This window comes from Pavona decussata, unplaced genomic scaffold, assembly GCF_977016875.1.
Source record: "Pavona decussata unplaced genomic scaffold, jaPavDecu1.1 SCAFFOLD_215, whole genome shotgun sequence".
Lineage (NCBI taxonomy): Eukaryota > Metazoa > Cnidaria > Anthozoa > Scleractinia > Agariciidae > Pavona > Pavona decussata.
Genome location: NW_028145620.1, coordinates 292,297 through 310,490, shown reverse-complemented (window position 1 = coordinate 310,490; position 18,194 = coordinate 292,297). Strand labels below are relative to the sequence as shown.

Here is an 18,194-nt window from a genome sequence, read left to right as displayed (position 1 = left end):
TTGTTACTCGTACACTTGAACGTTTCTTGAATTTGAGATGTCCGGCTATGTCCGATCTACTTCGCTTTCGATTTTGCATTCAATGAGCTGCGCGTGTTAGGTGATCATAAAGTTTCGCGCGCTTTGGCCGGAAGTTGCCTCAACATCCGGTCGTTTTAATTTAAAAGAAATTTTTACATAAAATAAAATTCTTTAAACTTTAACATCAATACCCAAACGGGGAGAATTTAATAAACAATTATTCCATTCGCGCTTGTTGGATATGAGACTGGTTATAGCCAACTCGGCGCTACGCGTCTCGTTGACTATTTACCATCTCATATCCAACGCGCGCTCATGGAATAATTGTTAAATATTTAACCCTGCTAGGTATGCGGTGGGTTAGTAGTTTTAACGACTATTTCAACACCTTGCATCATACGGGACTTTAAATAAATTGATAATAAGACTGGCGACTCTCCATAAAATGTAATCCTCAATTTCGCTAAAAATTAGTATTTATTTATTTATTTATTCATTGTTGCTGATCATTATCGCTAATAATTATTGCATTAACTTCTTTGGCAGAGAAGTAAAAAATATGAAGTAACTAAAAGTAAATAACCTAAAATTTTCTCATTCGAAATTGTCGCACTCTGGCTGTGCTCAAAAGCCAGTGGCATCCATTTCTACCGGGCACATGCCAGTTTTTCAGATCATGTAACAACATGGCTTCGGTCACGAAAGAAAAAAGCAGCGATGTTTTCGTGAAATTAAGCGATCAACTCGGCGGCAAAGCGCTTTAGGTTCACCAAGTGAAGTACGTGCACGCTATCACAAAAAAGTTATAAGTCCTATTAAGCTGGTATACTTTCGAGTTATATCGAACTTGGCTAGTTTAAAAAACGACTCTAGATGTTCTAGCTTTGTATCTTTCACTCTTGTAGTCTCCTGACCATCTAAAGCCACCATTGCATTGCATGGCATGGCATGACGTGGCGTCGCATTGCTCGCATTGTGTTGTATTGTGTATTGCATTTACTTGTTTTATTTTACATTTCCTTGCAGCCCTATGCCCAACGGGTTGGCTTCCGGGTTTTAAAATTTTTTCCGAGACAATGGGATGGAACGCTGCTAAATCCTTCTGCGCAGCATTCGGGACAAACCTTGCAAAAGCCAATGTTGAGGCATTTTCCTCAATTATTCAAGACTGGGCGTGGATTGCTTTGCACAGGGATCCGACAAACGGCTCCAGATGGCTTTGGATTGACGGATCACTCACTAATTACACAAACTGGGGCAGTGACCAACCTAACAGTGACGTGGGAGGCACAGAAGATTGTGTAGCAACCAAGGCTGGACAAAAATGGCATGACTGGCCCTGCAGAAGTTCTTTCCACCCCATTTGTGAAATCAGTCGTAAGTGAGAGGTCATTCAAACTAACAGTTATAGTCATTTCTAAAGGTAGTTTTTTCCAGTTGCCGAGTATTTATCTGTTAAAGTTAATTTGTAATCATTCACCAGTAAAGCTTACAAGTCACAGGGTATATGCCACTAATGCCTTTCGATATCCAGTCAAGCGCTAGATGTGTATTATAAAAGTTTCAAGTATCCAAGCCATAAGTGACTATTCTTTGGTGTTCCACAATGTAGGAAGATTAAGCCAAACTGAATATTCCTGAATAATTAGCCCTGCTAGGTATGTGGGTTGGTAGTTTTTACGACTTTTTTAACACTATGCATTATACGGGACTTTAAATAGGTTTATAATAAGACTGACGATTCTCCATAAAGTGTAATCCTCATATTCAATTTTCATCCAGCAATAGATTTAGTTAATAATTATTATTTATAATTATTAATTATAAATATCCCTAATAGTTATTGCATCAAATTCTTTTGGCAGAGAGGTAACAAATATGAAATAACTTAAAATAAACAACCTAAAATTTTCTCATTCGAAATTGTCGCACTCTGGCTCGCCATGCAAAATAGCATTTTTTTTATTCTAATTGCTCTAGGAACATTCAGTCGAAAACGCGATTTTGTGACCGTTGGAGTTCAATTTATTTTTCAAATGATATCGCACTTTCTCTATTTTTGGATGTGTTTAAGTCATAAAATGGTGAATTAAACAAGCTTGACTTACAACAAAGCTTTTGTAACCGTCATCCTATATTTGAGATAAAGATCTTTTTTCGCTTTGTGTTTTCAATGAAACATGTTTCCTGACTCCTCCATATGTCCGCTTGAACCCAATCATTCCGAAAATGTCATATTATTTACTATCACTACATGTAGTCTACATTCGTAAGTTATCGCCTTTTCCCGGGGGGAGATCACAGATTCTGTTTTACCTAGTAGCTACATCCTTCTAACCAATTTTGTTTTTCTTCTTTTCTTTCGCAAAGCTTCACTAGTGTCTGCTTGTAAAAATATTACTCTGAAGAATGGTGTGCATGTTTATACTCCTCGGTGCCTCATATCAAATCAAGATTATGGATCAACTTGTACCTTTAGCTGCTCAAGTGGTTACCATCTCAGTGGTCCTGCCTCTATAAGGTGCGGATTTTGGGGATCCTGGAGCGAGGATGTCAGCACAGTCAGCTGTAACGGTTTGTACTGAGTTGCTGTTATTCAAAGTAACGTTAATAGCTTATCTCTCTTGCCATCTTTTTAAATCTCACATTCCTATACCCTACACTATTGAGTAATGACAAAGTAAAATCAAAATTTAAGTACCAATCTTCCAAACATGCAATGCAATTCATTACATTTCGATGGTATGCACGACGTGCAACTTAATTTTTGATAACCCTTACTGATATGAATATGAGGATGCAGAACAAATTTACCATTCCCATGCTTCTTACCAGAAAATTTGATTGAACGACTAAGCATCTTACTTTTGAATGCGGATGAATTTATCATGCATTTCTTTAAAGGCTTATAATTCTTAGCATTTGCTTCAATTACCAGAATGTTGGAAAGCTCTCGGCATGGAAGATAATGCTATCGCTGACGAACAAATCAGTGCCTCTACACAATTAGATGCTAATCATGCTTCCAGCAAAGGCAGATTGCAACTGAAGGCGGCTTCGAACAATGGCGGATCGTGGTCAGCTCTTATAAATGATGTCAGTCAATGGCTCCAGGTTGATTTTGGAAATCAGCAAACTATAGTAACACGTGTAGCAACACAAGGAAGTAACGCTAAGAGCCAGTGGGTGACGAAATACAAACTGCAGTACAGTTACGATGGCTTTAACTTCCAGTACTACAGCGAACCAGGACAAAATGAAAACAAGGTATCATACACGTTTTCGTCGTAAAAACGAGTTTTATGAAGAAATACACTTCAATTAACGCTAGAATTATGTAAGCCCAGATTTTTTAAGGAGCGAATAACGCTAACTATTGAATAAATCGCTATCCAACGGGTAAAATGTACTCCAGCCAATACTGAAATCTTATCCGCTGGATGAAATTATCCACACTTTGAAAAAATAGGGCCAGGTTGTTGAAGTAAGTAAGACTTCATGTAGGCGTAAAATTTCTCAGCTTTATTTATCCAACCATCGAGATCACAATTAATTCACAAGGGCAGATCCACATATTACACCCCTGATCCTTGTTCGCTTCCGAGTTGCGATTCGCAGAAAATATTGCAAATATTATGGAACAATGAGTGATAAATGCCAGTAAATCTAAACTGAACATTTCATATGGCAAGAACTTACATATTGTTGGAGCTTTCTTCCATGAAAGGTCCAAATATCCACAAATCCGTACTATGGGTTAATGTTTGACTACAAACATGGCGATTCTTTGTCCTGTGCGGACAAACAGCCACTAATCTTTATGGGGCCACAGGCATCCCAACATTAAAATTAACGATAAAAACTCTACAAAATTGAAAACTAAGGTTACAACACTTTATTATTGTGATAACAAATCCTGAATATTTGATAATTTCAGAAACTTGAATCATTCTTTATGGTTTGTTGCCTCTTTTAGGAGTTTGCTAGAAACAAAGACCAGAATACCATAGTTATTCATGACCTGAACAAACCAATCAGAGCTCGTTACATCCGATTCAGACCAACAGCTTGGCATAACCACATATCAACGAGGATGGAGCTATATGGCTGTAAAGGTACTCAAGGTTTCCTATTATAAAAATTAATCTATATGTTTCTTTTTTCATTTATGGAATCTTTATAATACAAACTTTACAGTGGTATAGCAAGGAAAATGACTTCTTTTCGGCTAGGGTTGTGAAAGTTGCCTGAGTGTTTCAGTTGAAGTGCGGCTTCCTATTAACACCACGAAATATTCGAAGTCAATTTACGCCAATTTTCAATGTTTTTGGTATGATTTGGCGTCATAAAATATGGTTTTCATAACATTTACATCGTATATGGTTTCGTCGGGCATATCTGTTCAATTTTAGGCACTTTGTGGCAGACTTCACATTAAGAATATTGTTATCCTGTTCTTTTATTGTATTTACATCACAGTCAATGAAGATGATCCAACAAACATCCTTCAAGCGAATCCATATTTGAGGAAGCTCGATTCTGATAAGTGGGCCAGCCCACAAAACAGTCAGAAATGGAGCATAACGAAGACATGTAGTACATCTTTGATCAAATTCAGTACACTAAGTTTGCCTTCTTGTTCTTACTCCTTTATACTACATTCTTTTAAATTGACAAATTTAACACCATTTGAGTTTTCTTGTCATTCACTTTCATCTTTAAAAAGAAAACCGTTACAGAATCATTGGGTACTTTTCTTTTGGGTAATTATAAATCACTATCACTAAGATTGATATTATTTATCTATTTCTTTTATTTTCGTAAAACGAATACTTGACGTACAGAACGTGATGTGCCAGTTATGATTTCCTTTTAGGGAAGAGAATAATCAGCCATTGGCTCTTAGATGGTTCCGATCCAGACGTAAAGTAAGCAATTAAAGAATCAAATAATTTGTGTTTTCTTTTTTAATTAAATGTTCAATGGTTCGGGTGTCCATATATCTGTGGACACTGGCGTTACAGAAAACACTTCCTTAAGCAGCTGAGAAATTGAGTTGAGACCGTATGATAAGTTATCTTTACTATTTCTCTTGTTGTTTTTCTATTCTTTCTTAGTATAAATCTGCTAGTGTTCTATCACGAATGCCGTTCTCTGATTGGCTACGCTACTCGCTATCTATTCTGTGATAGATAGTGAGTAGCGATTTCCAACAAAATGGCGCCCTCTTCTTCCCGTTTTCGAAGTGTCTGCGATGAGGAAATAGATAATTTACCTGTTTAGTCTTGAACGACTAGTAGATTTATACTAAAACAATTACGCAATAGATTATTCGCTCTCGGTTTCTATGCGTAATAGTTTATTCGAGCTTCGCCCTCATCAACTATCACGCGATAGAAATCTCGAGCTCATAATCTAATTGTTAATTATTCACTTCAACAACCGTTGTTTGAATTTTGAGGATCAAGTTCAAATTTTTGAAATTGAATCATTATGTAGAAAAAGACTTGCGAATGGTTGTAGGTTAGTGTTCGCGAATGTTGTTTTTCCCTAAAAATAATTATGCAGTGTACAGTTTTTACAGTGAAACTTCGCTCTACGGAGATCCCCTGAATAGTAACACTCGTTATAACGGACAGTTTTCTTGTTTCCGCTCCATACATTTTCTTTAAAATTAACCCACTTAATAACGACACTCTGTAGTACAAACACTTTTTCTGGTCCAAACGGTGTCCGTAATAACAGGGTTTTACTATACTTTCCTTTGTTAACACTCTGAAATTGCTGTAACATTACGTTAATTTTGTTTTGAGGCAATTGAGCTTACATGCAATTGCTTAAGAGATCTACATCCTTCTCAATACAACAGGTATCATTTATTATTATTGTTTTGATAGATATTTTGGTACTGTGAACTTTACTGAGGGCTGGTGTCCTGGCAGCAAGGCCGCCTACTTGAGTCAAAACAGCTCCTACGCTACTGTGCCTAACATAAACATCACGAATTGTGATTTTACGATTGCGTTTTGGATAAAATCCAATGGTGTTGATGGGCCTATAATAGCATTCCGGACAAATAGTGGGAAAATATTTTACATAGCAATGAAGGAATCCATCGTCTTTCTGTCTGTTTACAACACTCTGACAAAAGCAAACTTCAATGTCAATGATTGGAACCATATAGTGGTAACTTGTGAGCAGTTCAAGATCAAAGTCTTCGTCAATGGCATTGAAAGAGTATTGCGGGAGAGATGGAATGAATACTTCTTTGTTTCGTCAGACCATGGGCAGCCGAACTGTATTATCGGAAATAATCCGCATTTTTTCAAGACCGGATTAATAGGGGAATTAAAAACACAGTCATTTATTGGTTCAGTTATGGATCTCTATGTTGTTGGAAGGGCTTTGTCTGTGGGTGAAATAGCAGATATATTTCAAGGTAACAATCAATTTCTTATTACTTTTTTCGATACCCGCACCATAAAATCGCTATTTTAAAAGCACTTCGTTTCAACATAAAAACCTCATCAAGGCCCATAAAACTATCAAGATTCTTTTCTCAATTGCCGTCCATTTCCTGGTAATTTTGAGGAGATTCCCGTTGAAATCCGGACATTTTTAGCTTAAAGGGACTGTGTCACTGGAATTGTGCTGGTGGTTTGTTAAATTATGCTAACATAGTGAACATTTTTTAACATGAAACAAAGACGGCAGGGAATATTCATACTAAGTGAATCAGCCATATTTTCACATAGGATCACTGTAATGACATGATATATCAAAGGAACAAAGTAAATCAACGTGTAAAAGCAAGATATAACGTATCGTCGCCGGTGAACCATATTTTTCGCATAGTACGTTATATCTTGCTTTTACACGTTAACGTTTTCTTATTCAGTAATTTAGGATAACGAGGACTACCTGTCCTCGTGAGGAAAAGGATGGAAGAAGAACAAGCTCTAATAGACCATTTGATGCAAAAGGTTTTGGTATATTGTAACGCTATTAAGTCCGGTTGATGTTCACCGACGTTTCGGCAGTGCTGCCTTCTTCTAATAGACCATTTCCGAGTTGCAGGGAACCTCATCATGAAAGCGAGGCTAAGTTCAAAACTATTTCATATGGAAATTAGTTTTTTTTTGCATATGAATGAAAACTAATTTTCATAATAAAAACTTTGCACTTCGCCTCGCTTTCACAATGAGGTTGAAAGCAACTCGAAAATGGCCTGTTAGTTTTCATCGAAAGATCACGAGTTTCCCAAGTATTCATCAGGATACAACTTCAGACATTATTTAAATATATCCCATAAATTATCGATGACGATCAAATGACGAAAAATCGAGGGCAGGAATTTTATTTGATGCGTTTCATTAGTCAGAAGGACGAGGTGAAATTAATCGGTTATGTAAGTTTGAATGCGCTGGATTTGTTTGGAATCTTCTCTAAAAAAGAACAGTTGCAATGACCAAAAGAAGAGTTGATGAAGAGTATGCAATTTGAAACTAGTTTCTATTGTTTAATTTAGGTCGTGATCTATGGTCAAATAAAGAAAACGCATTTGGCCAAGATTGGTTATCAGGGGGAGGTTGATGGAAGGGGTCCAGGGGTTAGCCCAGGGAAAGCAACTAGTTCCCATAACAATGATCAATAATGAATAAAAATGACGCTTAGTGTGTTGATTTTTTCTTTAACATTTATTTAGGCGAACCTATACCTCCTGTTATCAATAACAAAGAAACGGAAATAAATGGCTGCGATGTTAATCTGACATGGAGTCTTCTACGACGCCAAGCATGCCCTTTTACGAAGTACAGGATATACTACAGAGAAAAGAATTCACAAGAAAATGAAGCTGAGTGGAGTCAAATACCAATTTCCCAAGTTACAAAAACCTTCCATGTCATACGACTCACTTGTGACAAGGAGTATGAGATTGCAGTCTCTGCGTTAATTGAACTGAAAACCGAGAGTAAAAAGTCAACCTCTTGGTTTGTAAAAGTCAACACAGGTGTGATATTATTTTATGATGAAGTTATAATTATACCGTCGTGTAATAAATTAAAAGGAGATGTTAAAAAAAATGTGAAAATCACTCACATCAAGATCATCCATTTAAATGTTATAAGTGAACAAGCTAAGGTTTGACCTTGTATTTATTTAGTATATCCAACTACTACTTGTAACTTTGAATTATCAGTTGAAACTTCAGCCAAGTTAAAAAGTGTTCTAATTAAGACAATATATAGTTTTTCTGCTGATGATGTTGGTGCTAGATTTTGGAGGTAAATAAAAAAAAAGAAAGAAAGAAAGAAAATAGCGTCCCTTTACAGTCATGTTCAAGATAATTTACCCATTTGTCTAATGTAGTCCAGTCTGCTGTTTGGTTTTAATCGTTCTTTATTGCCGTTTATCTTTCAGCGAAGAGGGCTACTACCACCTACAAAACTGACCCTACAATTGGTACTCTAACAGACAAAAACGTTACTGCAAAGATAGCTGGAATTATTGCTGGAATTTCTGTAGCTCTTGTGGCTGTGATAATTATGGCAATCATTTACTTTAGAAGAAGGCAAGAGAACGAAATACGCAGACATACTAAGCACGAAAGGTAGGCTAGAACGCTGTCATATTATTTAACATATAAAGCTTAATTCAAGCTGGGAGTAATGAAAGAAATAAAATTTGCATTGAATTCCGGGTTATATAAGCCAGTACTAGACATTCTTACAAAAAATATATTTTAAATATTTTTCCTTCGAATCTTAAAGCCTATGAGGCCGAATAATAATTAGTATTTTAGCAGCACTTTGATAGCGAAAAGAAAGCTGTGGCAGATTCTGGCTTGAGTGAAATCTTAGTTTTGATAAAAAGATTGAGAATAAATTCCTTATTGAGGGGTTTTAGTGTGCTTCGTTGACAAATCCGTCTTGTTTGATCACGTAACGGTGGCGGATCCAGGAGGAGGGTCCGGGGAGTCCGGCCCTCCCCCATTAGACCCCTAGGTTTTTCTTACTACTTGTTTGACACTTAAATGTTTGCATCGACAAGATAACATATCACTATCCAATAGGTTGATTTATTTTTTTAATCATTCATTTTGCTATTAACCTAAATTCCAGGTATATGCAAAACTGTACTTTTTTTTTGGGGGGGGGGGGGGGTGGGGGGTACCCTCTAGAGGTCTGTTCTGCTCTGCTCGCAAAGTACTATTGCCTGATCGCCGTTCACAGAAACATGTGCTCTATTCTGCTTTTTGATATTAATTAGGGTGACGTCGACGGCAACGACAACACCGCAAAACAATAGGTTTAATGAGCACAAACAATCGCTCTGCACATGCATTTTACATTTTGGTACAGTTCTCTGTCGTCCTCTGCAAAACAACAACGTGAAATTACCACATTTAAGGTTTTGTGGAGAACGTGAACGCACGGCAGCGAATTTTTCACTTTCTTTCTTAACTTGTATGCCAATCCTACCAATTTGGTTCCTGGATAGTTCGCCATATTTATAAAAGTTGGGCGAGTTGAAACAATCGCGAAGTAGCACAAATGAATAAAGATCGACGTTTTCGTTGCCGTTGCCGTCGTCATTGCTTAAGCTCCCTAATGACGACATCTGCACAACCTTTGACGCCAAGCACAAAAGCAGGTTGTTCCAAGGCTGCATCCCTTACGAGAAGAATTCATGTACAATAAAATCTGCAAGTCCACAGCGACAAACCGATGAGTGGTGCCGGATCAATTGCCATTAGGATCAGTCTACCCTCAGTATTTTGTATTTAGAATCCATGTACACCGTAAGGGGTTGATTATAACGTGTAACCGCTAGTGGGGGAGGGGGGAGGGACTTGGAGAGGTGGGGGATAAGCAATTTGCCTAAACAAACTTTCAACAGTGTTTCTGAATCAAAGTTTGGACCCCCCCCCCCCCCCCCCTCCCCTCCAACAAAAATTCCTGGATCCGCCCCTGCGCTAAACAAGAATCCAAACAAGAGAAATTCAATCAAACAGTCAAAGCAAAACAATTTTCTAAGGTTAGATACAAATTATATATATTTCGATTCATTTAAGAATGAAGTCCAACATCGCTCCTCTGCTCCTAAGAGAAGTCACGCCTAAGCGAGTAACCATCATGGAGGAACTTGGTCGAGGTGCTTATGGTAAGGTTCATAAAGGAGTCATGAGGGAATTACCAAAGAAAGAAGTATTTTCTAAGCCCAGAGAGGAACGAGTGGACATTGGTGAAGGACAAGTGGTTGCAATAAAAGTTTTACTTGGTGAGGAATTCCTTTATGTGCTACGTTACTGGGATTTTTACGTCATGGGTCCAGAACTGTGTTAATATCAAACCTAGAAACAAAAGAGAAATACAACAAATGATGTTTTCAAACAGAAAAATATATATTCACTTTTTTCCAATCAAGACTGACGCATTTGAACAAATTGTAATCCATTTCCGTCCAATCCGTCTTTAGCCAGAGTTTCAGAAAATCGGCAGACTAATTTTGAAATAAAACCGAACATTTCTCTTCGATTTTCTTAAGGCTGGTTTCCATATGATCGCGGATCGCAGATCGCAGATCGCAATAAGATCTGCGATCATATGGAAACATACTTCTGCAATCGTCTGCGATCCTGCGATCGTGATCGCAGACGATCGCAGAAGATAGTACCATGTTCTATATCCTGCAATCGTCTACGATCGTCTGCGATTATCTGCGATCCCCTGCGATCAATTGCGATTGTGCGGTCACTACGGAAACCAAAGTTTTGCGATCCGCAAACGAAACGCATCCTGTAATTTTTCGAGTGCTCTCCCACGATTCAACGCTCGTGTGTTCGATTGTAGGACGGTCCACGTAGCAACACTCATTTGATTGTCATTTCGAGGAATTTATAGAGGAAGTTGCTCGTTATGGATGTGTTTACCATCGCAACAGCAAAGATTTTAAAGACAAGAACAAAAAAGCCAACTGTTGGGACAAAATCGGGCAGAAGTTTAATTTATCGGCCGGGGAAGCGGAGGCCAAATTTCGCAACATATGAACTGCGTACGGTCGTTATCGAATCCAAAACCGATGTTTTCGACGGTTTGAAGCTGACGACGACTCCGGCTTCATGACGAACAGAAGAAGAAAATTTGCTTGGGGCAAAATTTCCGCTCTTCCACGTTCGCGATGTTGTTTGCTTTTCAGCCTACACGCGCGTGTATATTTGACATTTCCGTTGACCAAAACGCATGGCCACGGTCGGCTCTGCGATCGTTGCGATTATATGGAAACAGCCCTTTTTGCGATCGTCTGCGATTGTTTGCGATGATCGTCTGCGATCGCCAGCGATCATATGGAAACCAGCCTTTAGATTCTTGTGTCTTTTAGGTCCTTAAAGGGACACAGTCACCTTTGTGACCACAGGTCACCAAAGCGTATGTGACACAGGTTAACATGCAAGCGTGATTTGAGAGTTTGTATGGAGTTAAAATTAAATCGAAATTTAGACAACAATGTTCCCACAAAACTCACCAAAAATATAGTTAAGTCTGAAAAACCTTACCCGGTGTGTTTTGCTGTGTTTTCAATGCTTCTCAGTGCTGCTTAACGCTGTTTAGAGCGGTTTATCTCTCAGCAGCTGTTCCACGTGCATCACTGTATTATGTTAATGACAAGGTAGGAAACTAAAAGTCGAATTTGAATAAAATTTGGCCCGTCATTTTAGGAGAGCGCTTCGAAAACCTCGCTAAAATTTGCTTGAAACTTAAGCACTCGCTTAACTGTCTCTCCATATGGCAAGAAGGATGATGTGCGGTCCCTCCTGGGTAGCTCATTTACGGAGGAGTTCATTTATTGAGACGCAGGCCTTCGTTGAAAACAAAGTTCATTTCAAATCGGGTGCCATTTTTGCCGCCGACAGAGCCGTGTCGCTGGAATGTTGGAACAAACTCACGGTCAAACCTAGGCACGAGTACTAAAATGTGCCCAGCCGGGGAAATCCACGGAAAGCCTTTGTCACGTAACAAACCACACACACCCCCTCTCGGCTAAGTGCAGTTCTGTACCAGCCAGCCGACCTTGTTGTGGCCTTTTTCAGTAACGCGTAAAACATTATTTTGCTCATCAGTTAGCCTGCAAGATGGTATAATTGAGCTAGGTTCGCATTAACGTGACAAAAGAATATAAATAGATATACAACTTATACCGAATTACCTCGACATATTTGCTCATCCACGAAAGTGACTACATCTTGCAGCGGATGTAACTTCGTACCAAAATTTGATTATATTGACTGTGACCTACCGAAAACGACTAAACACTCATCGCCAGATCTTGTCAAACGACTAAGATTATTTTTTCTTCCTGCCCTCCTGCTCTCAAGGAATAAACCGGTAATGAGAACTTCGAAATACAAAAGGTTTAATGGGCAAAACATTGACCTTGAGCGTTTTTTTAAAAAATGTTGCCGTTCTGGGCAAAACAACAACTTTGCGAAATTCAAGGTTTTTTGGAGAGCGTGTATACAAAGACAAATTTTCAGTTTCTTTCAGTAAGCTTTTATTCAATAAAAACCAACTCGTAAGTTAACGAGTTGGAAAATTGCGAAGTCAATTCATAATAAAAAAAATTAATAACACAATAACCAATTTATATTCTCAAGAGACGTTTCTTGCTGTCACGCCAAGCACGGCTGGCTGGTACAGAACTACACTTAGCCGGGAGGGGGTGTACGGTGGTTTGTTACGTGCCAAAGGCTTCCCGTGGATTTCCCCGGCTGGGCACATTTTAGTGCTCGTGCCTAGGTTTGACCGTGAGTTTGTTCCAACATTCCAGCGACACGGCTCTGTCGGCGGCAAAAATGGCACCCGATTTGAAATGAACTTTGTTTTCAACGAAGGCCTGCGTCTCAATAAATGAACTCCTCCGTAAATAAGCTACCCAGGAGGGACCGCACATCATCCTTCTTGCCATATAGAGAGACAGTTAAGCGAGTGCTTAAGTTTCAAGCAAATTTTAGCGAGGTTTTCGAAGCGCTCTCCTAAAATGACGGGCCAAATTTTATTCAAATTCGACTTTTAGTTTCCTACCTTGTCATTAACATAATACAGTGATGCACGTGGAACAGCTGCTGAGAGATAAACCGCTCTAAACAGCGTTAAGCAGCACTGAGAAGCATTGAAAACACAGCAAAACACACCGGGTAAGGTTTTTCAGACTTAACTATATTTTTGGTGAGTTTTGTGGGAACATTGTTGTCTAAATTTCGATTTAATTTTAACTCCATACAAACTCTCAAATCACGCTTGCATAGTAACCTGTGTCACATACGCTTTGGTGACCTGTGGTTTGAAAAACGTCCTCCTCAGCCTGAAATCAAAAGTACGCGTCGAATACATCCAGAAATCCGCTTCAATCTTCCCAGTGTTTTATTGGATTTTGAATCTTTTACTGAAAACCTGTTTCTGAGTATGCTTTTGCTCATCCTATGATATTATTTTATCATATTTGGTTAAAAACAGTATGGATCGCGTCTCCACCGGAACATGAAAAGAAGAGGTGGGAAACGTGAAAGCGCCGGGCGGAAGAAATCGCCTGCGTTGACTAAAATAACGAGAGAAATCGATCAAAAACATTAGATAACAAATCAACATGATATATATTTGGAAAATCGCGCTTCCTCGACCTGGTGAAAGGTTCGTGCGGAGGGAATCAGTTCGTAAACGATTCGAACTTATCGCGTCATTATTAGCTGCTTGGTTTGGAGCTCAGACGAAGACAAGCTTCGATACACAGTCGATTATCTCCTCGACAAGAATAACCTCTAGTAGAACCTTGTTTTCTACGGGTCGAGCAAGCGTTCTTGGAACGACATGGGTTTGGTTCCTAAATTTAGATAGTGGAGAAGTTGTAGAAACGAAATTATAAAAGCAAAGTAAATGATTGAAAGCAGAAATAAAGCTTACCGGTCGTTTCGCTACAAAGTCGTTTCGCTACACTGCAGTTCAGTCGATTCGCTACGTTTTAAAATTGACATATTGTCTAATATTTGAACTCAATTTGCTTCTTATGCAAACACTGTGAAACGTAGGAACAGCTAAGATAATTTTCCATATGACCGGAAACCGAAATAATCAAACGATGAAATTCTTCGACTTAAGAGGTATTCGTTGACGTGTGGCTTTCCTTGGACAAGTCTATCAGTAAATTCTCCATGGTATCAAGAAAATGAGTGTTCTAATATGACATTTAACAATATATAATATAACAATATAATAATTTTGACCGGCAAATATTTTGGCTAGACAAGGTTTGTTTGGATTTTTCATCGCGAGACTTGTGATGAAGCGTTATATGCAAATCAGCTAAGAAATGTTATCTAATGCGCATGTGCACCAGCTGGCTGCGTCCCTTTAAAGTAACTAAGGAGAAAGCAAAGAATTATTCGTGAAGAAAATCAGGTCCCCGATAAATACTTTACAACACGCGTTTTCTGCTTTTCCAAATGTATAAGAATGATGGGCAAAGGGGATCCACTGATCGTCCCAAATTATTTTTAACAACAAATGAATGTTATGCCGTTTGGGATAAGTACCCCAACAATAAATCAGAGAATTACCTCTGTAATGTCTCAGGTAGAGTGCAAAGTAAAACTATAAAAATCCTACTGAGCGTTAGCCCTAATAAGAAAATGGGAGACGGCTCGAGGTAAAGAAAATAATCTTTGACCTCGGCCGAAATCGAACCCAGGACCTCCGGATTTGATCTTCCGTTGCTTTGATTCATCGTTTATTTTATCAACAGGTAAACATGACAAATATACTACGCGACATGGTATAGTGAAACCATTGATTGGTGGGGTGGAGGTGATATGTAATCAAACGCCTCCAAACATTGGAATTTTTTTCTAAAATTTATTTGGAGACAACTTAGTGTGAAATTCGTTGCTACCATGGCAACGATTTCTTAAAGTGCAATTTTGCTGTTTCACGGTATTTGTTTTAATTTAAGGTTATGATAGTGTATTTGTTGCTCTTCGTGGTCTTTTTGATGGAATTTTGGTGGTTCCCTGGAGTCTTGGGAACCGTTGGTAAATCGTGCCGTAATCCTTACACCATGCAGCGTCATCATCTCCCGCTACAGGATTCCTACTTGACTTGACATGAACGTAGAGCAGCGATTTACAAAGAAAAGTTACAGAGGCGCTGCAAGTCCCTCGTTTAAAAAGATCTTACGTTTTCTGGATGATCGGTTATGGACTGGTTGACTCCCAAATCAACCGGGATTCTACATTGATGTCTTTTTATAGATACTCCCTGTTTCCTTTTTGGTGCAGCCTGTTAAGAGTAAATGTCCCTAAGCATCAAACATAATCGTCAAATCGCGGACACAGCTCAAAATTCGAATTCGCTCATACTTTTTCTAGCTATAGATAAGCCTTTGACCCAAACTAAACAAAACTGGGTTAGTTTGTTTTAAAATTCGTTTCTTTAAGAGTAATTAAATAAAAACGTTTGGGTTGGTTTTGAGGCTAATTTAGATCGAAATTTCACTACGGTTCATGGCGTTCTAGTGTTCGTTAAAAATACACTGTTAACCTTCTGTTTCTGGAAATTTATAGTTTGGTCTATATAAAATTCAGTAGTGATAAGAAAAGCAGTTATTTTTCTTCCTAAACAACGGTCATGGGTTTTTTCTTAAAGCCACCTTCGATACTCTTTTGAAATATTTTTGAGGTACCTTAAAATAACTTCCTAAAACTCATGTCGGTACGCCAAACTAGGACCTCAAACTATACTGCAGATACAAATAAAGGATAGATGTCAAAAGTTATGCTGGCATTTTTATTGGAATGTCAGTTAGTTGTGTGATACGAGGTCGTTGAAGTTTGCTAATTTGACAAATTTGCCAACTGACGCCATTTTGAAAACTAAGGGATAGTACTAAAAGCAGGAATCCGGATCTAGGGGAATCCTCAAGATTCAGCAATTAGATTGTAGAAAAATTGTCTGAAAATAATCTCAACGCAAAATGTTATATTGTTCGATTCGGGACACCAGAGAAAAAAATCTAATTAAGTCATTATTTCCCGCAAATGAAAAATGATTGGTCTCACGGTTAAAACATGCCAAAATATAATCGCGCATGTAGTAAAAGGAAAGAAAATGTGATAGTCTATATCTTGCTTTTGAAACTATGTTAAGGTTTCTGGAGGCCACAAATATCACCAGTTACGTCCATGAGGTTACATTTCGGATAGCCAGCAGATTATCTGTTTTCATTCAGGAAGTTTGCAGCTTGTTTGACTCAGATGGCGGGTTTCCCCAATTAAGAGGCGGTAAGTTACCTGAGTGCACACTTTCTTCCTCTTTTGTTTTAAACTTGTTTCAACTGGTCAAGAAAAAGGCTGTTATAACTAAATGTTTCAGCAGGTCGCGAAGTGAAACTACTGGCAGAGAGAGGGAAGGTTCCAGGTAAGTCAGCAAATCGGAACGGAAGGGCGCTGACGATGCTGAAGCGCGCTGTGGTGGCTATACTTATTTTATTCGGGGTCGTTATTTATTTATTCTATATGATTTATCCGCAAAAACTGAATAATTGTCGAACTATCGAGTTTGTCATGTGGCCGGGAGATGTTCATCATTTGTGTTTTGCTGGGTAATTAACCAAGCAGTAAACTGCCAGAGTGATAACAGATAATCTGCTGGCCATGCAAAATGAACATTTTGAACGTAACTTAACTAGGGGGTGATATTTTGTGGGGGTGTAGACAAAACCTGGACCCCCCCCTCCTGGACCCCCCCCCCCCCCCCCCCCCCCCTCTGGACCCCTTTCTGGACCCATTTCTGGACCCCTCAAAATTTCGGAAAAAATAAAAAAATAATATTTAAATACATAAGAAAATTTAAGTAAAAACATAACATTAAACACTTACTGCTTGGTATCCACGAAGGTTTCTTCGATTCATCGTGCAGCTTAAAAACGCTTCACTACCGTCTTTAAAGTTCGTAGTTTCACAGGTAATTCTCTAGTGGAATTAAAATTCGTTCTTGACAGCCGCCTACTCCAGTTAATGCCTCCGAAATCGTCCCATAACTGTCAAGCCCATCTCCCGCCATTTTTTTCCGCCATCTGGTAGGTACTTCATATATGGTAATTATGTCCTCACTTTTTATCTTTGGTAAGTATGTCCCCAAATTCTTTCTGAAATCATTATGTCCCAAAATTTTATTTTGGATTACTGTGTTCCCCTTGCCACTCTGTTACGATGTTGCCTTGTTACTCTGTTACTTTGTTACTATTTTCCCGCTGACCAGCTAGTATCTCGTACCGGCATTTGTCAAAAGACCCAAAAACCGGCCCCCAGGCCAGTGAGGAACGCCGGGTTTAGCATCAAATCTTTCTCCCAGAAAAGAAAAAGTCAACGTCTTTGTGAAACTTACACTTTAAAATTACAGTTAACATACATAGTAATGTGTCATTGGTGACAAGATTCTGTGGCTCATTACTTTAAACAATAGAAACCTATCTGAAATGAAGATGTGATCATCGCAGTTGACTCGCAATAATTAGTGCACTCCTACTCGTGGTGTAAGCCTAAATCACATGACGATTAAGTAACTAATTACCCTGCCATTCTTTTTAGCCTTGCTCTCATAGAGCATATTCTTCAGCTGATATTCTTTTCATGTCATTTGGGTATTCATCCATACCAATGCAAAACTGCTGATCTTTCTGTTCTAAGAAAGTGAAGAAAAAGAAAACTGACCTACATGATCCGTACAATTTGTTTTACCTGTTCCGGCACTAACCTAGGTGGATGGCCCCGAAAGGAAAAGGAAGAATGGTTACTCGCGCCAAGTGCGGAATGAGCATGGATCCGAGCTTTCCTTTCCCTGCTTCAGTTTAGGCGTTTAGGCACCGAGCACGCAGGTTACCCTGTTCACACAACACCAGCACAGTATGTTTGCAACTGGTATGAAAACAGAACTGGTCAAGGCGTTTACACGGTGCTGGTCCAAAAATTGCACCCGTCTTGCAGAATAGGTGCTCTGTGTGAAACCTGTCCAGGTATTGGTATGGGGTAGCGTAAAGCCTATTTATGCAGAATTTGTTCCGGATCCAAAATCGGTTCATGCAATTTCAAAGGGGACTGAGTATCTATTGAAAACCAAAAGGGA

General features: G+C 38.7%; 2 protein-coding genes across 3 annotated transcripts in view; both read left to right on the top strand.

The window, feature by feature from the left end:
• The first annotated feature begins 1,076 nt into the window (after nt 1–1,076).
• On the top strand, nt 1,077–3,312 carry LOC146459846 (uncharacterized). Its single transcript, XM_085088755.1, has 3 exons — nt 1,077–1,398; nt 2,392–2,595; nt 2,960–3,312. Exons 1-3 carry the CDS (start codon nt 1,098–1,100, stop codon nt 3,310–3,312), a joined length of 858 nt encoding a protein of 285 aa, XP_084944881.1. The 5' UTR covers nt 1,077–1,097.
• A 702-nt stretch (nt 3,313–4,014) lies between these two features.
• Nucleotides 4,015–18,194, top strand: part of LOC146459844 (uncharacterized) — a 35,322-nt gene continuing 21,142 nt past the window's right edge. For both annotated transcript variants that reach the window (XR_014857768.1, XM_085088650.1), the window contains exons 1-6: nt 4,015–4,136; nt 4,898–4,949; nt 5,919–6,460; nt 7,727–8,032; nt 8,443–8,632; nt 10,097–10,302. Coding sequence is in view for 1 of the 2 variants with exons in the window: in XM_085088650.1 (XP_084944776.1) it covers nt 4,115–4,136; nt 4,898–4,949; nt 5,919–6,460; nt 7,727–8,032; nt 8,443–8,632; nt 10,097–10,302 (1,318 nt within the window). In the remaining variant the exon portion in view is untranslated. The remainder of the gene's footprint in view (nt 4,137–4,897; nt 4,950–5,918; nt 6,461–7,726; nt 8,033–8,442; nt 8,633–10,096; nt 10,303–18,194) is intronic.

What these genes read in the sequence shown, in the direction of transcription:
- LOC146459846 (XM_085088755.1), top strand. Translation starts at nt 1,098, where the DNA reads ATGGGATGGAACGCTGCTAAATCCTTCTGCGCAGCATTCGGGACAAAC. An exon ending in CCCCATTTGTGAAATCAGTC is followed by an intron (nt 1,399 to 2,391) that starts GTAAGTGAGAGG and finishes TCTTTCGCAAAG; the next exon opens with CTTCACTAGTGTCTGCTTGT. An exon ending in CAGCACAGTCAGCTGTAACG is followed by an intron (nt 2,596 to 2,959) that starts GTTTGTACTGAG and finishes TTCAATTACCAG; the next exon opens with AATGTTGGAAAGCTCTCGGC.